General features: G+C 48.1%; 1 protein-coding gene across 1 annotated transcript in view; it reads left to right on the top strand.

Annotated features, from left to right (window-relative positions):
• The window catches only part of Ahnak (AHNAK nucleoprotein), a 29068-nt gene extending 7862 nt beyond the window's left edge, over nt 1–21206 (top strand). Inside the window, 5 exon segments of the mRNA XM_052761087.1 lie at nt 1764–1871; nt 2220–2376; nt 2805–2992; nt 3873–7286; nt 7288–21206. Coding sequence (XP_052617047.1) covers nt 2220–2376; nt 2805–2992; nt 3873–7286; nt 7288–20364 — 16836 coding nt within the window. The 5' untranslated portion in view covers nt 1764–1871 and the 3' untranslated portion in view covers nt 20365–21206.
• Nucleotides 21207–23067: the final 1861 nt, after the last annotated feature.

Raw genomic sequence — 23067 nt, 5'->3', positions numbered from 1 at the left:
CTGCCTGGCTTCTGACCGCCAGACTGGCTTCTCACTGTTGGTCCGGGGCAGGGGCAGAAGGTACCAGTTTCAAGTTGGGAAGAGTCAATATGACTTTCCTCTTAACATGCCTTCTTCTGCCTGCTGGGAAGGGAGGGGGTGTCTCCCTAGCTCAAACCTGTGCCGGCAGGCCTCTCTCCTGCCTGTGCTCACACTCTAGCCAGCACCTGTGTTGTCAAGCAGGCTCATGATAAATACTGCATTTATGAGTTTGTCGAGTTTGAAAACAGGTGTGGGGATCTGGGGTTTAGCTTTGTGTTTATATTTTGTCCATGTTGGTATCTGCCTGAAACTGGACCTGCTAAGTGCCATGGATTTCTAAGAGCCACAGTCCCTTCACAGAGGCCAGTTCTAGCACCCTGGATGCCCCATTTATATTTCATTGCCCTGAGAAGCCTCTTAAGACTTCTGGAACATCGTGGAGCCCAGCTGGTCACACCCAAAGTCCTTGCTTATCATTTGTACGAGGACAGGCCTCTAAGTCTTTTAAATTTCCGTATCTGGCACAGGGAGCGCATTCAGTAAATGTCTAGAGGATGCATGAGTGATAGGCGGTCACAATCGAATGCAGTGTACAATTAAGTGCTGGGCTGGGCTGGGTTTGCCCCTGCCTGGTATCCTTTACAGTATCTGGTACAGACTTGGACATACAGGAGGTGAACAGTATGCATGTATTTATTGATTGGTTGACTAATTTCTGGATGTAAACAGTTTCAGGGTGGGGCTTTGGGTGAGGCTCACCACAATTTATAGAGTCCCTCATACAATTTCACAGGTATGCTTTAGATGGCTGGCAGTGCCATTTTGTGTGGGTGGCTATAGTTCATCCCTATATCTACCATCTTTCCGGGTGCCTTCCCAGGGTACCTCTGCAGCTGATAACTCATCCGATGACAAGGAGGAATGCCTTTTCCTATGGGGTCTGGCTCAGGGCCCAGTGTGGGACACCACATGGGCCTTGACTCATCACGGGCCTGAGCTGGGCTCAGCTTGACTTCAGTCTTTTGGGTTTGGGAGCCTGGTAGGTTGGGATTGTCTTTGTTTAGGCCACTACCAGGAGCACGGCTTCTGGAGCTTCCTACTAGAAAGGGTTCCCTTTGGTCCTGAGGGCCAGGCTAGAGAAGGTAAGCTGAGCCGCTGTCAGTGGGGTTGGGGGGGGGGCACCAGGTGTGCTTGGAGAACAGTTGCATTAGTGAGAAAGGGAGACTCAATGAGGCATAGGGAAAGACCCACAGAACCGGGCTGGAGCCTGATGTCAGCATCATCACTCTCTTTGTGTGCACTCCAGGCAAGCTGGCCTTTCAGAGTCTCAGTCTCTCTGCTTACAAAGTGGTTCCAGCTATTAAAGAGAACGATGAATGTGGGTGTGTCATGGGACCTCCGTGGACCAGCTGCTGTCTTCTTTCAATCTGTATGGAACTCTTAACCGTTTCCATGTTCACAGTCAAGGAAACATAGGTTCAGAAGGTCAAGTGTCCTTGGCAAGAGTCCCATACCTAGGCGGATGCAGCCAGCGGTGGAGACCTGGTCTACTTTCCTTTCACCTCGTTTTCTGTGGCAACAGGACTCAGAGTCATGGAGTTGCTGACTGTAGTGGGGGCCTGCCTGTCATTTTGGCCTGGCCTGGGGAAAAGCATCTCTCTATCATTTGGGTGGCAGCTCATTTCAAATTTCATCATCATTTGAAAAGCCAAATGTGAGCATCATGATGGAATTTTCCCTAGGTTGTGTGACCGAGATTCCCAAAAAGACAGAGACTGACAGAAGAAGAGAAGAAGGAGGAGGGGCGGGCTCCTGGCAAGGCCTTCGCTCCTGAACAGAGTCCTGCAAAGGTTAGTAGGTGGATGGTGTAGAGGGGTGGAGGTCAGCATGGGGGATGCTGGGGACTTGATGTAGCATTTGGAACTGGCCCTGGGCGGGTCAAAGGGCTGGTTATCCCCTTTCTATATTCTCTGTTGTGCACTGGGAGAACTTCCACAGTGGAAAAACATGATACAGATCACCCTTCTCCCCGAGGAGCCCCTCACTTGGCAGGTGAGCCAGGGCTGAGGGAGCAGGGGCATGGCGCTTGGGTTCCATTCCCTGGGTGTGCATAGCACCGAAGGTTTCTGGCTTTCTCATGCTCTTCTGCCCTCCGTGTCCCCCATGACCAGAGTTCTTGTTTCTTCACCTCATCCCAGATGGAGAAGGAAGAGGAGACAACCCGGGAGCTGCTGCTGCCTAACTGGCAGGGCAGTGGCTCCCACGGGCTGACCATTGCCCAGAGGGACGATGGAGTCTTTGTACAGGAAGTGATGCAGAACTCCCCTGCGGCCCGCACTGGGGTGGTCAAAGAGGGTGAGTCTCCCCAAGATAGTGACTGGGCACTGGGGGTGAGAGAGGTTACTAAAGGGAAGGACGGGAGGCAGGAGGGCAGGCAGAAACAGTCAAATGGCTGTGGAAGGCCTGGGTCCAACAGCCTAAGCATGGTCGGTACCCAAGTCCTGTTCTTCTTTGCCTACTCTATGTCTTGCTTGTGAATCTGAGGGGAGGCAGTTATGTGGAGTCCTGGAGACTTTGTCTTCAGATCTGGTTCTGCTCCCCTCAGCAACTCTGCAGCTTTGTGTAAAATAGCTGGCCTTTTAAGCTACCGTTTCCTCATCTGTACAGTGAATGGGCAATACTGGACCTGCGTGATATTCCAAAGGAAAGTCAGTTTTAGTGTCTGCTAGGTGGTGCTTTCTTGAGACCTGCCAGTCTTCTGATTGTTGCACCTCCTTATTTAGGGGACCAGATTGTGGGTGCCACCATCTATTTTGACAACCTGCAGTCTGGTGAGGTGACCCAGCTGCTGAACACCATGGGGCATCACACTGTCGGCTTGAAGTTGCACCGTAAGGGGGACCGTTCCCCTGAGCCTGGACAGACCTGGACCCATGAAGTCTTCAGCTCCCGTAGCTCCGAGGTGGTTCTGGTGAGTTCCTGGTGACCCACCTTTGCTCTGAGCTCCCCATGAGCCTGGTGGCCTCCTGGCTTCCCTTCCTGAGCCTTCTGTTTCTCCTGGACCTCTGCTCGTTCCTTCCTGTTTATCTCTCTGCTTTCTCTTACGACAGCTCTCGGTTGCTTTCTTCCTGATTATGTTGTGCGTGTGGCCGATTCTGTTCTTACAAGTGTCGTGTTCCTTCAGTCTCTGTGCCATGGCTGGGAACCCACCCAAGCAATGGGGGCTTGGGCGCCGAGAGGAAGGTCGGCTGCTTTACTAGAGCCTTTGAAATGATTTCACTGGTGTCCAACCTGCCTCTCTACATCCCCGAGAGGATGAGCAGCACAGTGCTTGTGGGAAATGCTTCTTTACTTCTCATGGCTTGCTTATTGAATAAACCATGTATCCTCAAAGCGAAAGCATACCCAAACACAGCCAGGCCATCAGGCTTCACAAACGCTTTCCCGTGTGCAAAGGCTCCTGGGAGACCTTAAACAAGCAAGCTAGTGAGTTGAAAGCTGAAGAATGAAGGGCCTGGTTGGAATGGGTCCCTGGGACAGGTTGATTTGAAGTATCACTGGGTGGTAGAGTCTCTTCCTGGGCAGCACAGTTCAGGAATCTACATATTTCCTAACCCTGCCATAACCTTTGCTTACCAGAATTTTCTTCCAAATAGTTTCTATTTTCCTCTTGTGATGTGACTGTCAGCCCCTTTCTTCAGTCCCCTGTGTTATGCCCAGGAGGCTCTCGGGACCTCTGTTATGTCCCCATATGATACCAAGGCAACCTTGCTGTTGGCTAGGCTGTGGCCAGGCATCTGCCAACTCAGGCAGGCTTTGCTGCAACCTCTGCCGGGCATGTCTTTCTGCAGAGCGGGGGTGATGAGGACTACCAGCGCATCTACACCACAAAGATCAAGCCACGCCTGAGGTCAGAGGATGGAGTAGAAGGAGACCTTGGGGAGACCCAGAGCCGTACCATCACAGTGACCAGAAGGGTCACAGCCTACACTGTGGATGTGACCGGTCGGGAAGGAGTGAAGGACATTGACATCAGCAGCCCTGAGTTCATGATCAAGATACCAAGGCATGAAGTGACTGAAATCTCCAACACAGATGTGGAAATCCAGTCTGGGAAGACGGTGATCAGACTGCCCTCGGGATCGGGGGCAGCTTCTCCAACTACAGGCTCTGCCGTGGATATCCGGGCAGGTGCCATTTCTGCTTCAGGACCAGAGCTCGAGGGTGCTGGCCAATCACAATTCCAGGTCACTGTGCCTGGGATAAAGGTGGGAAGCCCCGGCGTCAATGTCAGTGTGAAAGGCTTGGACTCGGGTGGAAAAGGAGGGATCCATGTTCCAGGAGTGGACATTTCGTCTTCTCTTGGGACTGGCTCAGTAGAGGTACAGGGCCCATCCCTCCAGAGTGGTGATGCTGGGAAAATTAAAATTCCTACCATGAAGATGCCAAAATTTGGTGTCTCAGCAGGCACAGAGGGCCAGATTCCAGAGGCAGGGCTGAGTGTTTCTGCACCTGAATTCTCTGTGGGGCATAAGGGTGATAAGCCAGGTTTGACCATCGGTGGTAACATCCAGGCTCCTAGTCTGGAAGTCAGTTCCTCCTCTGTCAACACTGAGGGGCTTGGGGGGAAGCTGAAGGGTCCCCAAATCACTGGGCCATCACTTGAGAGTGACTTGGGTCTGAAAGGGACCAAGTTGCAGGGGAACATAGGAATGGATGCCTGTGCTTCCAAAATTGAGGGCAGCATCTCTGGTCCCAGTGTGGAAGTTGGAAGCCCTGATGTTGATGTTCATGGGCTAGGGGCCAAACTGAATATGCCCAAGATGAAAGTCCCTAAATTCTCTGCATCAGGTTCAAAGGGAGAGGGAGCTGGCATTGAGGTGACACTGCCCACAGGCGAAGTGACCCCCCCTGGAGTCTCGGGGGATGTCAGTCAGCCTGAGATTGCTATTGGTGGGTTAGAAGGGAAGCTGAAGGGTGCTAAAGTCAAGACTCCTGAAATGATTGTCCAGAAACCTAAAATCTCCATGCAGGATGTGGACCTGAGCCTTGGGTCCTGTAAACTGAAAGGAGATATGAAGGTGTCTGCTCCTGAGGTGAAAGGTGATGTTAAAGGCCCTCAGGTGGCAGTTAAAGGCTCCAAAGTGGGTATAGAGACACCAAACTTAGAGGGGACCTTGACAGGCCCCAAGCTCAGCAGCCCTTCTGGAAAAATAGGGACCTGTAAGATCTCCATGGCAGATGTAGACTTAAATGTAGCTGCGCCTAAAGGGAAAGGGGGTGTAGATGTCACACTACCCAGAGTAGAAGGGAAAATCAAAGGCCCTGAACTTGATGTCCAAGGCCCCAAAATGGATATCAGTGCTCCAGATGTGGAAGTTCATGGCCCAGAATGGAACTTGAAAATGCCCAAGATGAAGATGCCCAAGTTCAGTGTCCCAGGAGTCAAAGGAGAAGGCCCAGATGTAGATGTGACTCTACCCAAAGGAGACATCAGTATTTCAGGGCCCAAGGTCAACATAGAAACCCCAAGTGCCAACATGGAGAGTCTGGGGGGCAAACTTACAGGCCCTGATATTAATCTGCCTGAAGTGAGTGTCAAGACTCCAAAGATTTCCATGCCTGATGTAGATCTACACGTCAAGGGCCCAAAGGTGAAGGGAGAGTATGATGTAACAACACCAAGGCTTGAGGGGGAACTGAAAGGCCTCAAAGTGAATACTGATGCCCCAGAAGTGAATGTTCATGGCCCAGACCTGAAGATGCCAAAGATGAAAATGCCCAAATTCAGTGTACCAGGATTCAAAGCAGAGGGCCCAGAAGTGGACGTGAACCTGCCCAAGGCAGATATGGATATTTCTGGGCCTAAGGTGGAGGTCAGTGCTCCAGATGTGAGCATCGAAGGACCGGAAGGGAAACTGAAAGGACCTAAGTTTAAAATGCCTGAAATGAACATCAGAGCTCCAAAGATCTCCATGCCAGATGTGGACTTACACTTAAAAGGCCCCAGCGTAAAGGGAGAATATGATGTCACAGTACCAAGGGCTGAAGGTGAGATTAAAGTTCCTGATGTTGAACTTAAAAGTGCCAAAGTGGACATTGATGTCCCAAATGTGGATGTTCAAGGTCCTGAATGGCACATGAAGATGCCCAAGATAAAAATGCCCAAGTTTGGCATGCCAGGCTTCAAGGCAGAGAGTCCAGAAGTGGAGGTGAATCTCCCTAAGGCCAACATTGATGTCTCAGGACCCAAGGTAGATGTTAAAGCTCCAGATGTGAACATTGAAGGTCCTGAAGGAAAGCTGAAGGGTCCTAAGCTGAAGATGCCTGAGATGGATATCAAGGCCCCAAAGATCTCCATGCCTGATGTGGATTTGCATATGAAAGGTCCCAAAGTCAAAGGAGAGTTTGATGTCACAATGCCAAAGGTTGAAGGAGACTTGAAAGGCCCAAAAGTAGATGTCACTGCTCCAGATGTTGACATTCATGGTCCTGATTGGAACTTGAAAATGCCAAAGATTAAAATGCCCAAATTCAGCATGCCTAGTCTCAAAGGAGAAGGCCCAGAGTTGGATGTGAACATACCCAAGGCTGATATGGACATTTCTGTACCAAAGCTAGATATTAGTGCTCCAGATTTGAACCTTGAGGGACCAGAAGGGAAGTTGAAAGGCCCTAAGTTTAAGATGCCTGAGATGCATTTCAAGGCTCCAAAGATGTCTCTACCAGATGTGGACCTGGATCTCAAAGGACCCAAAATGAAAGGAAATCTAGACATGTCTGCACCAAAAATAGAGGGAGAGATGAAAGTTCCAGATGTGGACATCAAAGGTCCGAAGGTAGATATTAAAGCACCAGATGTGGAAGGTCAAGGCCCAGACTGGAGCCTGAAAATGCCAAAGATGAAAATGCCCAAGTTCAGTATGCCTACTCTCAAAGGTGAGGGTCCAGATGTGGATGTGAACCTGCCTAAGGCTAACATTGATGTCTCAGGACCTAAAGTTGACATTGAAACCCCAGATGTGAGCCTTGAGGGACCAGAAGGAAAGCTAAAGGGCCCCAAGTTTAAGATGCCTGACATGCACTTCAAGGCCCCAAAGATTTCCATGCCTGAGGTGGACTTAAACTTGAAAGGCCCCAAAGTCAAGGGGGATATGGATGTGACAGTGCCCAAATTAGAAGGTGAAATGAAAGTGCCAGATGTGGACATCAAAGGGCCTAACGTGGACATTAGTGCCCCAGATGTGGATGTTCATGGGCCAGACCTGGCACCTGAAGATGCCCAAGATGAAAATGCCCAAGTTCAGCATGCCCGGGTTCAAAGCAGAGGGCCCTGAAGTGGATGTGAGCCTGCCCAAGGCTGACATTGATGTCTCAGGACCGAAAGTTGACATTGATGCCCCAGATGTGAGCATTGAGGGGCCAGAAGGGAAGCTGAAGGGTCCCAAGTTTAAGATGCCTGACATGCATTTCAAGGCTCCTAAGATCTCCATGCCTGATGTGGACTTGAATATTAAGGGGCCCAAAGGAAAAGCAGATATGGATGTATCATTGCCTGAGGTAGAGGGTGAAATAAAAGTGCCAGATGTGGACATTAAAGGGCCCAAAGTTGGCATTGATGCTCCAGATGTTGAAGTTCATGGCCCAGACTGGCACCTTAAGATGCCTAAAATGAAAATGCCCAAGTTCAGTATGCCTGGCTTCAAAGGAGAAGGCCCAGAGGTGGACATCCCTAAGGCCAACATTGATGTTTCAGGACCCAAGGTAGACATTGATGTTCCAGATGTAAATATTGAAGGCCCAGATGCAAAACTGAAAGGACCAAAATTTAAGATGCCAGAAATGAATATAAAGCCTCAGAAGATATCCATGCCAGATGTTAGCTTGAATTTGAAAGGCCCTAAAGTGAAAGGAGACTATGATGTCTCAGTTCCAAACGTGGGAGGAGAAATAAAAGCTCCTGCTGTTGACGTCAAAGGCCCCAAAGTAGATGCACCGGATGTGGAAGTTCATGGTCCAGACTGGCACCTGAAGATGCCCAAGGTGAAAATGCCCAAGTTCAGCATGCCTGGCTTCAAAGGAGAGGGCCCTGAAGTAGATGTGAATCTTCAGAAGGCCAACATTGATGTCTCAGGACCCAAAGTGGACATTGATGTTCCAGATGTGAATATTGAAGCTCCAGAAGGGAAACTGAAGGGTCCCAAGTTCAAGATGCCGAGCATGAATATACAGACACACAAAATCTCTATGCCTGATGTTGGGCTTAATCTGAAAGGACCTAAACTGAAAAGTGATGTAGATGTTTCTCTTCCGAAAGTAGAAGGAGATTTGAAAGGTCCTGAAGTTGATGTTAAAGTCCCTAAGATGGATGTGGATGTTGGTGATATTGATATTGAATGTCCAGAAGGGAAGCTGAAGGGCCCCAAGTTTAAGATGCCTGACATGCACTTCAAGGCCCCTAAGATCTCCATGCCTGATGTGGACTTACACTTGAAAGGCCCCAAAGTCAAGGGGGATATGGATGTGACTGTACCTAAGGTAGAAGGTGAAATGAAAGTTCCAGATGTGGATATCAAGGGCCCCAAAGTGGACATTAATGCCCCAGATGTGGATGTTCATGGGCCAGACTGGCACCTGAAGATGCCCAAGGTGAAAATGCCCAAGTTCAACATGCCTGGCTTCAAAGGAGAGGGTCCAGATGTAGACGTGAATCTACCAAAGGCTGACATTGATGTCTCAGGGCCTAAGGTGGACATTGATACTCCTGACTTAGATATTGAAGGACCAGAAGGAAAACTGAAAGGCTCCAAATTTAAGATGCCCAAGTTGAATATCAAGACTCCCAAGATCTCCATGCCAGATGTGGACTTGAATTTGAAGGGGCCCAAACTGAAAGGAGAGATAGATGCTTCTGTGCCAGAAATGGGAGCTGATCTCAGAGGTCCTCAAATTGATGTCAAAGGCCCTAGTATGGATGTGAAAGTGCCTGATGTTGACCTGGAATGTCCTGATGCAAAGTTGAAAGGTCCCAAGTTTAAGATGCCTGACATGCACTTCAAGGCCCCAAAGATTTCCATGCCTGATGTGGACTTACATTTGAAAGGCCCCAAAGTCAAGGGGGATATGGATGTGACAGTGCCCAAGCTAGAGGGAGAATTAAAAGGCCCCAGTGTGGATGTGGAAATGCCTGATGTTGACCTGGAATGTCCTGATGCAAAGTTGAAAGGCCCCAAGTTTAAGATGCCTGACATGCACTTCAAGGCCCCAAAGATTTCCATGCCTGATGTGGACTTACATTTGAAAGGCCCCAAAGTCAAGGGGGATATGGATGTGACAGTGCCCAAGTTAGAAGGTGAAATGAAAGTGCCAGATGTGGACATCAAAGGGCCTAATGTGGACATTAATGCCCCAGATGTGGATGTTCATGGGCCAGACTGGCATCTGAAGATGCCCAAGATGAAAATGCCCAAGTTCAGCATGCCCGGGTTCAAAGCAGAGGGCCCTGAAGTGGATGTGAGCCTGCCCAAGGCTGACATTGATGTCTCAGGACCAAAAGTTGACATTGAAGCCCCAGATGTGAGCATTGAGGGGCCAGAAGGGAAGCTGAAGGGTCCCAAGTTTAAGATGCCTGACATGCATTTCAAGGCTCCTAAGATCTCCATGCCTGATGTGGACTTACACTTGAAAGGCCCTAAAGTCAAGGGGGATATGGATGTGACAATGCCCAAGCTAGAGGGAGAATTAAAAGGCCCCAGTGTGGATGTGGAAATGCCTGATGTTGACCTGGAATGTCCTGATGCAAAGTTGAAAGGTCCCAAGTTTAAGATGCCTGACATGCACTTCAAGGCCCCAAAGATTTCCATGCCTGATGTGGACTTACACTTGAAAGGCCCCAAAGTTAAGGGGGATATGGATGTGACAGTGCCCAAGCTAGAGGGAGAATTAAAAGGCCCCAGTGTGGATGTGGAAATGCCTGATGTTGACCTGGAATGTCCTGATGCAAAGTTGAAAGGCCCCAAGTTTAAGATGCCTGACATGCACTTCAAGGCCCCAAAGATTTCCATGCCTGATGTGGACTTACATTTGAAAGGCCCCAAAGTCAAGGGGGATATGGATGTGACAGTGCCCAAGTTAGAAGGTGAAATGAAAGTGCCAGATGTGGACATCAAAGGGCCTAATGTGGACATTAATGCCCCAGATGTGGATGTTCATGGGCCAGACTGGCATCTGAAGATGCCCAAGATGAAAATGCCCAAGTTCAGCATGCCTGGCTTCAAAGGAGAAGGCCCAGAAGTGGATGTGAACCTGCCGAAGGCTGACATTGATGTCTCAGGACCCAAAGTGGATGTTGATGTCCCTGATGTGAGCATTGAAGGACCAGAAGGGAAGTTGAAGGGTCCCAAGTTTAAGATGCCTGACATGCATTTCAAGGCCCCTAAGATCTCCATGCCTGATGTTGATTTCAACTTAAGGGGTCCTAAAATCAAAGGAGATATTGATGTTTCAGTCCCAAAGATTGAGGGAGAACTACAGGGTCCAGAACTGGATGTCAAGGGCCCCAAATTGGATGCTGACATGCCAGAAGTAGCTGTGGAAGGCCCAGAAGGTAAATGGAAAAGTCCTAAATTCAAGATGCCAGACATGCACTTTAAAACTCCCAAAATCTCCATGCCAGACATTGACCTACACTTAAAGAGTCCAAAGATAAAGGGAGAAGTTGATGTAGATGTTCCCAAATTGGAAGGAGATCTCAAAGGGCCAAATGTGGACCTGAGTGGGCCAGACATTGAGATTGAAGGACCAGAAGGAAAATTGAAAGGTCCTAAGTTCAAGATGCCTGAAATGAACATCAAAGCCCCCAAGATCTCCATGCCTGATTTGCATCTTAAGGGTCCCAAACTAAAGGGAGATGTGGATGTGTCCTTGCCCAAAGTGGAAGGTGACCTCAAGGGCCCAGAGGTTGACATCAAAGGCCCCAAAGTGGACATTAGTGCTCCAGATGTGGATGTTCAGGGGCCAGACTGGCATCTGAAAATGCCCAAGATGAAAATGCCCAAGTTCAGCATGCCTGGCTTCAAAGGAGAGGGCCCAGAAGTGGATGTGAACCTGCCCAAGGCTGACATTGATGTCTCAGGACCCAAGGTGGACATTGAAGGCCCTGATGTAAACATTGAAGGACCAGAAGGAAAGTTGAAAGGTCCTAAGTTCAAGATGCCTGAGATGAACATCAAAGCCCCCAAGATCTCCATGCCTGATATTGATCTCAATCTGAAAGGTCCCAAAGTGAAGGGTGACCTGGACGTGTCTCTGCCCAAAGTGGAAGGTGAGATTAAAGTTCCTGAAGTTGACATCAAAGGCCCCAAAGTGGACATTGATGTTCCAGATGTGGATGTTCATGGTCCAGACTGGCACCTGAAGATGCCCAAAATAAAAATGCCCAAGTTCAGCATGCCTGGCTTCAAAGGAGAGGGCCCAGAAGTGGATGTGAACCTGGCAAAGGCTGACATTGATGTCTCAGGACCTAAGGTGGACATTGATGTTCCAGATGTGAATATTGAAGGTCCAGATGCAAAACTGAAGGGCCCCAAGTTCAAGATGCCTGAAATGAACATCAAAGCCCCCAAGATCTCCATGCCTGATTTGCATCTTAAGGGTCCCAAACTAAAGGGAGATGTGGATGTGTCCTTGCCCAAAGTGGAAGGTGACCTCCAGGGCCCAGAGGTTGACATCAAAGGCCCCAAAGTGGACATTAGTGCTCCAGATGTGGATGTTCAGGGCCCAGACTGGCATCTGAAAATGCCCAAGATGAAAATGCCCAAGTTCAGCATGCCTGGCTTCAAAGGAGAGGGCCCAGAAGTGGATGTGAGCCTGCCCAAGGCTGACATTGATGTCTCAGGACCCAAGGTGGACATTGAAGGCCCTGATGTAAACATTGAAGGACCAGAAGGAAAGTTGAAAGGTCCTAAGTTCAAGATGCCTGAGATGAACATCAAAGCCCCCAAGATCTCCATGCCTGATATTGATCTCAATCTGAAAGGTCCCAAAGTGAAGGGTGACATGGATGTGTCTCTGCCTAAAGTGGAAGGTGAGATTAAAGTTCCTGAAGTTGACATCAAAGGCCCCAAAGTGGACATTAATGCTCCAGATGTGGATGTTCATGGTCCAGACTGGCACCTGAAGATGCCCAAGGTGAAAATGCCCAAGTTCAGCATGCCTGGCTTCAAAGGAGAGGGCCCTGAAGTGGATGTGAGCCTGCCGAAGGCTGACATTGATGTCTCAGGACCCAAGGTGGATATTGATGTTCCAGATGTGAATATTGAAGGTCCAGATGCAAAACTGAAGGGTCCTAAATTCAAGATGCCGGAGATGAACATCAAGGCTCCTAAGATCTCAATGCCTGATTTGGACCTTAATCTTAAAGGCCCCAAAGTGAAAGGAGATGTGGATGTTTCACTTCCAAATGTAGAGGGTGATTTGAAAGGGCCTTCTCTTGACATAAAGGGTCCAAAATTAAATGTAAATGCTCCAGATATGGACATTCATGGTCCTGAGGGCAAATTAAAAGGTCACAAACTGAAAATGCCTGACATGCATGTAAACATGCCCAAGATCTCCATGCCTGAAATTGACTTGAATTTAAAGGGCTCAAAGCTTAAGGGAGATGTTGATATCTCTGGACCCAAACTGGAGGGTGACATTAAAACTCCCAAGTTGGATGTGAAGGGCCCAGAAGTGGACATTTCCGCTCCCAAGGTTAATATTGAAGGAAAATCAAAGAAATCTCGTTTTAAGCTTCCTAAATTTAATTTTTCTGGGTCCAAAGTTCAGACACCTGACATGGATGTCAAAGTTAAAAAGCCAGATGTTGATGTAACAGCTCCAAAAGTTGATATTAATGCTCCAGAAGTTGAAGTCCAAGGCAAAGTGAAAGGATCCAAGTTTAAAATGCCTTTCCTGAGTATTTCATCTCCCAAAGTTTCTATGCCTGATGTGGAGCTAAATTTGAAAGGTCCTAAAGTTAAAGGAGACTTAGATGTAGCAGGCCCAAATTTAGAAGGAGACTTTAAGAGTCCCAACGTGGATATTAAAGCACCAGAAGTTCATCTTAATGCACCTGATGTGGATGTTCATGGTCCAGAATGGAATCTGAAGATGCCCAAGATGAAAATGCCCAAATTCAGTGTGTCTGGTTCCAAAGCAGAAGGGCCTGATGTGGCTATGGATTTACCAAAAGGAGACATCAATATAGAAGGTCCAAGTGTGAATATTGAGGGCCCAGAACTCAATGTGGAATGTCCAGAGGGAAGCTTAAAAGGCCCCAAATTTAAGATGCCTGAAATGAACATCAAAACCCCCAAGATTTCCATGCCTGACATTGACTTAAACCTGAAAGGTCCCAAAGTAAAGGGAGATGTGGATGTTTCTCTTCCCAAACTTGAAGGGGATCTTAAAGGGCCAAAGGTTGACATCAAAGGCCCCAAAGTGGACATTAATGCTCCAGATGTGGATGTTCAGGGTCCAGACTGGCACTTGAAGATGCCCAAGGTGAAAATGCCCAAGTTCAGCATGCCTGGCTTCAAAGGAGAGGGCCCTGAAGTGGATGTGAGCCTGCCTAAGGCTGACATTGATGTCTCAGGACCCAAGGTGGACATTGATGTTCCAGATGTGAATATTGAAGGTCCAGATGCAAAACTGAAGGGCCCCAAGTTCAAGATGCCTGAGATGAACATCAAAGCCCCCAAGATCTCCATGCCTGACTTTGATCTGAATCTGAAAGGTCCTAAACTGAAGGGAGATGTGGATGTGTCCTTGCCCAAAGTGGAAGGTGACCTCAAGGCACCAGAGGTGGATATTACAGGCCCTAAAGTGGACATTGACATTCCTGATGTTAGCATTGAAGGTCCAGAGGGCAAACTGAAGGGTCCCAAGTTTAAGATGCCCGAGATGAACATCAAAGCCCCCAAGATCTCCATGCCAGACATTGATCTCAACCTGAAAGGTCCCAAAGTGAAGGGTGATGTGGACGTGTCTCTGCCCAAAGTGGAAGGTGAGATTAAAGTTCCTGAAGTTGACATCAAAGGCCCCAAAGTGGACATTGATGTTCCAGATGTGGATGTTCATGGTCCAGACTGGCACCTGAAGATGCCCAAAATAAAAATGCCCAAGTTCAGCATGCCTGGCTTCAAAGGAGAGGGCCCAGAAGTGGATGTGAACCTGGCAAAGGCTGACATTGATGTCTCAGGACCCAAGGTGGACATTGATGTTCCAGATGTGAATATTGAAGGTCCAGATGCAAAACTGAAGGGCCCCAAGTTCAAGATGCCTGAAATGAACATCAAAGCCCCCAAGATCTCCATGCCTGATTTGCATCTTAAGGGTCCCAAACTAAAGGGAGATGTGGATGTGTCCTTGCCCAAAGTGGAAGGTGACCTCAAGGGCCCAGAGGTTGACATCAAAGGCCCCAAAGTGGACATTAGTGCTCCAGATGTGGATGTTCAGGGCCCAGACTGGCATCTGAAAATGCCCAAGATGAAAATGCCCAAGTTCAGCATGCCTGGCTTCAAAGGAGAGGGCCCAGAAGTGGATGTGAGCCTGCCCAAGGCTGACATTGATGTCTCAGGACCCAAGGTGGACATTGAAGGCCCTGATGTAAACATTGAAGGACCAGAAGGAAAGTTGAAAGGTCCTAAGTTCAAGATGCCTGAGATGAACATCAAAGCCCCCAAGATCTCCATGCCTGATATTGATCTCAATCTGAAAGGTCCCAAAGTGAAGGGTGACATGGATGTGTCTCTGCCTAAAGTGGAAGGTGAGATTAAAGTTCCTGAAGTTGACATCAAAGGCCCCAAAGTGGACATTGATGTTCCAGATGTGGATGTTCATGGTCCAGACTGGCACCTGAAGATGCCCAAGGTGAAAATGCCCAAGTTCAGCATGCCTGGCTTCAAAGGAGAGGGCCCTGAAGTGGATGTGAGCCTGCCGAAGGCTGACATTGATGTCTCAGGACCTAAGGTGGACATTGATGTTCCAGATGTGAATATTGAAGGTCCAGATGCAAAACTGAAGGGTCCTAAATTCAAGATGCCCGAAATGAACATCAAAGCCCCCAAGATTTCCATGCCTGATTTGCACCTTAAGGGTCCCAAACTAAAGGGAGATGTGGATGTGTCCTTGCCCAAAGTGGAAGGTGACCTCCAGGGTCCAGAGGTTGACATTAAAGGCCCCAAAGTGGACATTGATGTTCCAGATGTGGATGTTCATGGTCCAGACTGGCACCTGAAGATGCCCAAGGTGAAAATGCCCAAGTTCAGCATGCCTGGCTTCAAAGGAGAGGGCCCAGAAGTGGATGTGAACCTGCCCAAGGCTGACATTGATGTCTCAGGACCCAAGGTGGACATTGACACTCCTGACATTGACATTCATGGCCCAGAAGGGAAACTGAAGGGCCCCAAGTTTAAAATGCCTGATCTTCACCTCAAGGCACCCAAGATCTCCATGCCTGATATTGACTTAAACCTGAAAGGTCCCAAAGTGAAGGGTGATGTGGACGTGTCTCTGCCCAAAGTGGAAGGTGAGATTAAAGTTCCTGAAGTTGACATCAAAGGCCCCAAAGTGGACATTAATGCTCCAGATGTGGATGTTCATGGTCCAGACTGGCACCTGAAGATGCCCAAGGTGAAAATGCCCAAGTTCAGCATGCCTGGCTTCAAAGGAGAGGGCCCTGAAGTGGATGTGAGCCTGCCGAAGGCTGACATTGATGTCTCAGGACCCAAGGTGGATATTGATGTTCCAGATGTGAATATTGAAGGTCCAGATGCAAAACTGAAGGGCCCCAAGTTCAAGATGCCTGAGATGAACATCAAAGCCCCCAAGATCTCCATGCCTGACTTTGATTTGCATCTGAAAGGTCCCAAAGTGAAGGGAGATGTGGATGTGTCCTTGCCTAAAATGGAAGGTGAACTAAAGGGCCCTGGAATTGATATCAAGGGCCCCAGTGTGGATATTGACACTCCTGATGTCAATATTGAAGGTCCAGAAGGAAAATTAAAGGGACCCAAATTTAAAATGCCAGACATGCATATTAAAGCTCCCAAGATTTCCATGCCTGACTTTGACTTAAACCTTAAAGGACCCAAGGGAAAAGGAGATGTGGACCTTGCATTGCCTAAGTTGGAAGGTGATCTCAAAGGGCCAGAGATAGACATTGAGGGTCCTGAAGGAAAACTCAAAGGCCCCAAATTTAAAATGCCAGATGTCCATTTCAAAACCCCACAAATTTCAATGAGTGACATTGATTTGAACATGAAAGGACCTAAGATAAAGGGAGATTTGGACATTTCAGTTCCTAAACCAGAAGGGGATTTGAAAGGTCCCAAAGTGGATGTCAAAGGCCCTCAACTGGACATTGACACTCCTGACATTGACATTCATGGCCCAGAAGGGAAACTGAAGGGCCCCAAGTTTAAAATGCCTGATCTTCACCTCAAGGCACCCAAGATCTCAATGCCAGAAGTTGACCTGAACCTGAAAGGGCCAAAGGTGAAGGGTGATGTGGATGTGTCTCTGCCCAAAGTGGAAGGAGACCTCAAAGGTCCTGAAGTTGACATCAAAGGCCCCAAAGTGAACATTGATGTTCCAGATGTGGATGTTCATGGTCCAGACTGGCACCTGAAGATGCCCAAGGTGAAAATGCCCAAGTTCAGCATGCCTGGCTTCAAAGGAGAGGGCCCAGAAGTGGATGTGAGCCTGCCCAAGGCTGACATTGATGTCTCAGGACCCAAGGTGGACATTGAAGGCCCTGATGTAAACATTGAAGGACCAGAAGGAAAGTTGAAAGGTCCTAAGTTCAAGATGCCTGAGATGAACATTAAGGCCCCCAAGATCTCCATGCCAGACATTGATCTCAACCTGAAAGGTCCCAAAGTGAAGGGTGACATGGATGTGTCTCTGCCCAAAGTGGAAGGTGAGATTAAAGTTCCTGAAGTTGACATCAGAGGCCCCAAAGTGGACATTGATGTTCCAGATGTGGATGTTCATGGTCCAGACTGGCACCTGAAGATGCCCAAGGTGAAAATGCCCAAGTTCAGCATGCCTGGCTTCAAAGGAGAGGGCCCTGAAGTGGATGTGAGCCTGCCGAAGGCTGACATTGATGTCTCAGGACCCAAGGTGGACATTGATGTTCCAGATGTGAATATTGAAGGTCCAGATGCAAAACTGAAGGGCCCCAAGTTCAAGATGCCTGAGATTAACATCAAGGCTCCAAAGATCTCTATGCCTGATGTAGATCTGGAGTTAAAAGGACCCAAAGTAAAAGGAGACTTTGACGTGTCCATTCCTAAGATTGAAGGTAGTCTCAAAGGTCCTGAAGTAGACCTGAAAGGTCCAGGTCTAGATTTTGAAGGCCCTGATGCTAAACTTAGTGGCCCTACCTTGAAGATGCCATCATTGGATGTATCTGCTCCTAAAGTAACTGGACCTGATGTTAATTTGCACCTGAAGACACCAAAAATTGGAGTTTCTGGGCCTAAGTTAGGAGGTGGTGAAGTGGACCTCAAGGGGCCCAAAGTTGATTTAGAAACTCCAAGCCTAGATGTCCACATGGAGAGCCCAGATATTAATATCGAGGGGCCAGATGTTAAAATTCCAAAGTTTAAGAAACCCAAGTTTGGATTTGGTGCCAAAAGCCCTAAAGCTGACATCAAGACACCATCAGTTGATGTGACTGTCCCTGAAGCAGAGCTGAGTGTTGAGACTCCTGAAGTAAGCATTGGTGGAAAAGGCAAGAAAAGCAAGTTTAAAATGCCTAAAATTCACATGAGTGGTCCTAAAGTTAAAGCCAAAAAGCAGGGATTTGATTTGAACGTTCCTGGAGGCGAGATTGACGCCAGTCTCAAGACTCCAGATGTGGATGTCGGTGTTACCGGGCCTGATGCTGCACTCAAAGTTGATGTAAAGTCTCCCAAAGTCAAAAAAACCATGTTTGGGAAAATGTACTTCCCAGATGTAGAATTTGACATTAAGTCACCTAAATTTAAAGCAGAGGCTTCCCTACCTAGCCCCAAGCTTGAGGGTGAAATCAAGGTACCTGATCTGGATATTTCTTCACCAGGGATTAATGTGGAAGCTCCCGATATCCATGTGAAGGCTCCCAAGTTCAAGGTGCCAGGTGTGGATGTCTCAGGGCCAAAGATAGAGGGCAACTTGAAAGGTCCTAAGGTTCAGGCAAACTTGGACACACCTGACATCAATATTGAAGGCTCTGACGCCAAAATCAAAGCACCCTCGTTCAGTGTTTCTGCTCCTCAAGTCTCCATACCTGATGTGAATGTTAAGTTGAAAGGACCAAAGATAAAGGGTGATGCTCCCAGTGTGGGACTGGAAGGACCTGACGTAGATTTTCAAGGTCCAGAAGGAAAAATCAAGTTCCCTAAGTTTTCACTGCCCAAGATCAGTGCCCCTGGTGTGAAAATGGAAGGTGGAGGCACTGAGATCTGTGCCCAGATGCCCTCTCTTGAAGGAGGCTTGAAGTTTGAAGGGCCTGATATGTCTCTGAAAGGCCCAGGAGTGGACTTGCCTTCGGTGGACCTCTCTATGCCAAAAGTTTCTGGGCCTGATCTTGACCTGAACTTGAAAGGACCAAGTTTGAAGGGAGATCTGGATGCATCCAGTCCCAGCATGAAGCTGCATGCCCCAGGTTTTGACCTCAAAGGTATTGGTGGAAAAGTACAGATCGGAGGAGATGGTGTGAAAGTGTCAGGGGTTGATGCCACCACAGCACTCAATGTGGGGGCACCAGATGTGACACTGAAGGGACCAGGCCTACAGGGAGATCTGGCTATGTCTGGGGACATCAAGTGCCCTAAAATATCTGTGGGTGCTCCTGATCTCAGCTTGGAGGCCTCAGAAGGTGGTGTCAAACTTCCCCACATGAGGCTGCCTCAGTTCGGCATCTCCACTCCGGGGTCCGACTTGGACATTAACATCAAGGGGCCACAAGTTTGTGGAGAACTAAGGGGGCCAGGGATGGATGTGAACCTGAAGGGGCCCCAGATCTCAGCTCCAAGCGTGGACTTCAACATGGAAGGACCAAAAGTGAAGGGGGGCTTCGGGGCCGCTGGTGAATTAAAAGGCCCAACCGTTGGGGGAAACCTTCCGGGTGTCAGTGTTCAAGGCCTAGAAGGAAATCTCCAAATGCCTGGAATTAAGGCTTCTGGGTGTGATGTGAAACTCCCAACGGGGCAGGTTTCTGGTCCTGAAATTAAAGGAGATCTGAAAGGTTCAGGAATAGGTCTCCATGGGGCTGTCCCTGATATCAGTGTCAAGGGGCCTTCCTTTAACACAGCATCTCCTGAGTCAGATTTTGGTGTCAGCTTGAAGGGCCCCAAAGTCAAAGGAGGTATAGATGTTTCAGGGGGTGTCAGTGTCCCAGATATCAACCTGGGTGAAGGGCATATGAGTGTCAAAGGCTCTGGGGCTGAGTGGAAGGGACCCCAAGTCTCCTCCTCTCTAAACTTGGATACATCTAAACTTGCTGGGAACCTTCATTTCTCAGGACCAAAGATAGAAGAAGGTGTGAAAGGAGGCCAGATTGGACTCCAAGGTCCTGGGCTGAGTGTGTCTGGGCCTCAAGGTCACTTGGAAAGTGGATCTGGAAAAGTAACATTCCCCAAGATGAAGATCCCCAAATTTACCTTCTCTGGCCGTGAGCTCATTGGCAGAGAAGTAGGGGTGGATGTTAATTTCCCTAAAGTAGAGGCCAATGTGCAGGCTGGTGCAGGAGAAGGCGAGTGGGAAGAGTCTGAAGTAAAACTTAAAAAATCCAAAATCAAAATGCCCAAGTTTAATTTTTCCAAACCTAAAGGGAAAGGCAGTGTTACTGGCTCACCAGAAGCATCCATTTCTGGGTCCAAAGGGGACCTGAAGAGCTCAAAGGCCAGCTTGGGCTCTCTGGAAGGAGAAGCAGACGCTGAAGCATCTTCACCAAAAGGCAAATTCTCCCTCTTTAAAAGTAAGAAGCCAAGACACCGCTCCAACTCCTTCAGTGATGAGAGGGAGTTCTCGGCGCCTTCCACCCCACCCGGGACTTTGGAGTTTGCAGGTGGAGAAGCTAAAGGCAAACACGGGAAGCTGAAATTTGGTACCTTTGGTGGGTTGGGGTCAAAGAGCAAAGGTCATTATGAGGTGACTGGGAGTGATGATGAGGCAGTCAAGTTACAGGGGAGTGGAGTGTCCTTGGCCTCAAAGAAGTCCCGGCTGTCTTCCTCCTCTAGTAACGACAGTGGGACTAAGGTTGGCATCCAGCTTCCTGAGGTAGAACTATCAATTTCCACAAAGAAAGAGTAGTGGGCCTTGTTTGTGTGTACATATATATATATATATAAGACTGCATCAGCGTTGGGTGTGTTTGTATATAAACTCCAAAGAGAAACACCCCAGCAGCCTCAGCAATAATGCAAAGATCTTGCCTCTATCAGTGGCAAGGGCTGACAAACCAAGGGCCCCTAGGCCCCTGGGACTCTGCAGCTAGGTAAGGAGCTCTAAATTCATCCGGCCCATGTGCAAAGTCAACAGTATTTGCCTTAAGATTTCAGGTTTTTGTTTCTTATCTTTTCTTTTCTTTCTTTCTTTTTTTGCATTGAACGCTGAGAGCTCATGTTTACTAAGCAAGCTTCTGTGTTTATCATCCTTATTTTTACTGAACATTGTTAGTACCTGGGTAATGGAAACCCATTTTTTTTTCATTGTAATGACTTTGGGGGCTTCTGTGAGTAAGGGAGGGTGAGATAAAAGGTTGCAGGTCTTCATTGCTCTGAAGGTTGGATGTGTACAAACAGCAGCAGCACACTGACATGGCTCAGAGGAGGTGGTAGCCACTGGGTGGTGGTTCTCAAATATCTGTAGCATGACTTTTAGTCCCCAGGTGTGTTAGTCCCAGCCTAGTTTGGTGCTCAAGGTGAGAGGGGGGTTTGAATCTGTTTGCAAACTGTCCAACCCACCAGGTCAATGTGAAGGGCTTGGTAAGGAAAGTGTTCATTCATGACTGCCATGTTCTGGGAAAAACTCTGATTTCTTTTAACAAATGTCATCATGATAAAGGAAATGTCTGGCACTTTAATGGCAAACTAATTGAGAATGTAAGAAAGTTGATGCTGTACAAGGCAAATAAAGCCATTTATTAACCCTGATGGTATCCTGCTTTTGCATTCTGTGTTGGGGTGGGGGGCTGAAGCTAAGGGAGGCTGTACACATAGCCCTCACTAGTCAGACATGATCCACCCAGTGGCATTGCTAGTTTTGCTGGTGGCTTTAAGGCATGATCTCTGCACAGGTACCAGAAGGAAGTCCTTGCTTCTTGATGCTCATGGGAGATTGGCTGCCTCACTGCTGAGCAATCAAGAATGGCTATAACTCACTAGAGAATACTTACCTTAGCATGAGCAAGGCCTTAAAAGGGGGTTGGGGATGAGGCTGAGGATGTAATTCAGTTCACAGAGTGCGTGCGTGGCTGGTGTGCATGAGAGCCTGGGTTAAGTCCTCAGAAACTCATAAGACCCAGTGTGGTGGTTCTCAACTGCAATCCCAGCACATGGAGGTGGAGGCAGAAGGATTTATATATATATATATATATATTTTTTTTTTTTTGAGATAGAAATTTTGTATTTCGAGATACACTGTAGCCAAGTATCTGAGGCTGTCCTGGAACTCACTATATAGTATGAGGTGACCTTGAATTTGAGACAATCTTCCTGTTTCAGCAGCTTGAGTGTTGGGCTTACAAGTGTGAACCATCACATCCAGAGATGGGGTCTCCCCATGCACACTGTTGGAAGATAACCACTGGGATGTGGGAAAGATTCCCTGGGTAGAGCTACCCAAGTTGTCCAATTGTACATCAATTCATTTGTTCTTTCTCTGTTGTAATTGCATTCAGAGTTAACTATACATTAAAACAAGGATAATTTGGACGAGTGAGCTGGCTCAGTGGGTGATTGCTGTGAAGGCTGACGACCTGAGTTTGATCCCTGGGACCCACAGGTAGAAGGAGAGAACTGATTCCTACAGATTGTTCTTTGACTTTCAGGTGTGCATGCACACACGCGCGCGCGCGCACACACACACACAAAATGTGAGAAGGGGAGTTAAGTTTTAAAAAAGGAAAAACAAAGATAATTTCCTTGGGGAAACATAAAATTTTGTCATTTTTGCAAAGAGCCACAGGGACTGGAAGATATTGCACAGTTCCCAGGATCCTCAAAAGAGTACTGGCCTGGGAGTCACTGGGATTAATCTCTCGTGTTGGGTCCATTAGGGTCCATTGTGAGCCTCTCTTTTCTCCCTGTTAATGTGGATAAGTCTCTAGGTTCTCGCCGCTTCCCACCATCCATGATCTCTTTGGAAGCAGGCTGGAGAGTTAGGTGGATGGGTCGGTTTGGGTGAGAAGCAAGGTAATACTGAGTAATTATTTTCCTGTGTGGCAGGGAATTGTCGGAAATGTTTTGAGCAGGAGTGTCAGTGTTGAAGTATAGCTAAGTCTCCAGCCTCCTGACCAAAATGGGCAGCCCCTACCAGGGCTTGCACGAGGCTAATGCACACATCTCATTTCAGAGTGCCATCTGAACTATGAAGTTAGGAAATGCAACCCAGGAGACTCAGCTAAGCATGCAACTGAGGATGCTGGTTCCTCCTCCATCCTTCCTTCCTTTCATCACCCCCCCCCCCCCCCCCCCCCCGCCCCCAGGGTCTCACTATGTAGCCCTGACTAGCCTGGAACTCATTATGTAGATCAGGCTGGCCTCAAACTCAGAGATCTGCCTGCCTCTGCATCCTGAATGCTGGGATTAAAGGCATGTGCCATCGCACATAGTCTCCAATTCTTAAATGACTTCCTCATTTACTTTAATATCTCTCCATATAGATATTATAATGATCATTATTTTTTGCTGGACTGTTTAAGCGCTGACTGCATGTCGTAGCACTTTAACCCCTTCAGTATGTGTGGACATCTTCTTCTGCAACCCTGACATAATAATTCAGTGAGTCTCACAT

The sequence above is a fragment of the Peromyscus californicus genome, unplaced genomic scaffold (assembly GCF_007827085.1).
Source record: "Peromyscus californicus insignis strain IS unplaced genomic scaffold, ASM782708v3 Scaffold_4__1_contigs__length_199733344, whole genome shotgun sequence".
Classification (NCBI taxonomy): Eukaryota; Metazoa; Chordata; class Mammalia; order Rodentia; family Cricetidae; genus Peromyscus; species Peromyscus californicus.
Note: the sequence above shows the minus strand (reverse complement) of the source record. Positions and strands in the feature narration are given on the sequence as shown.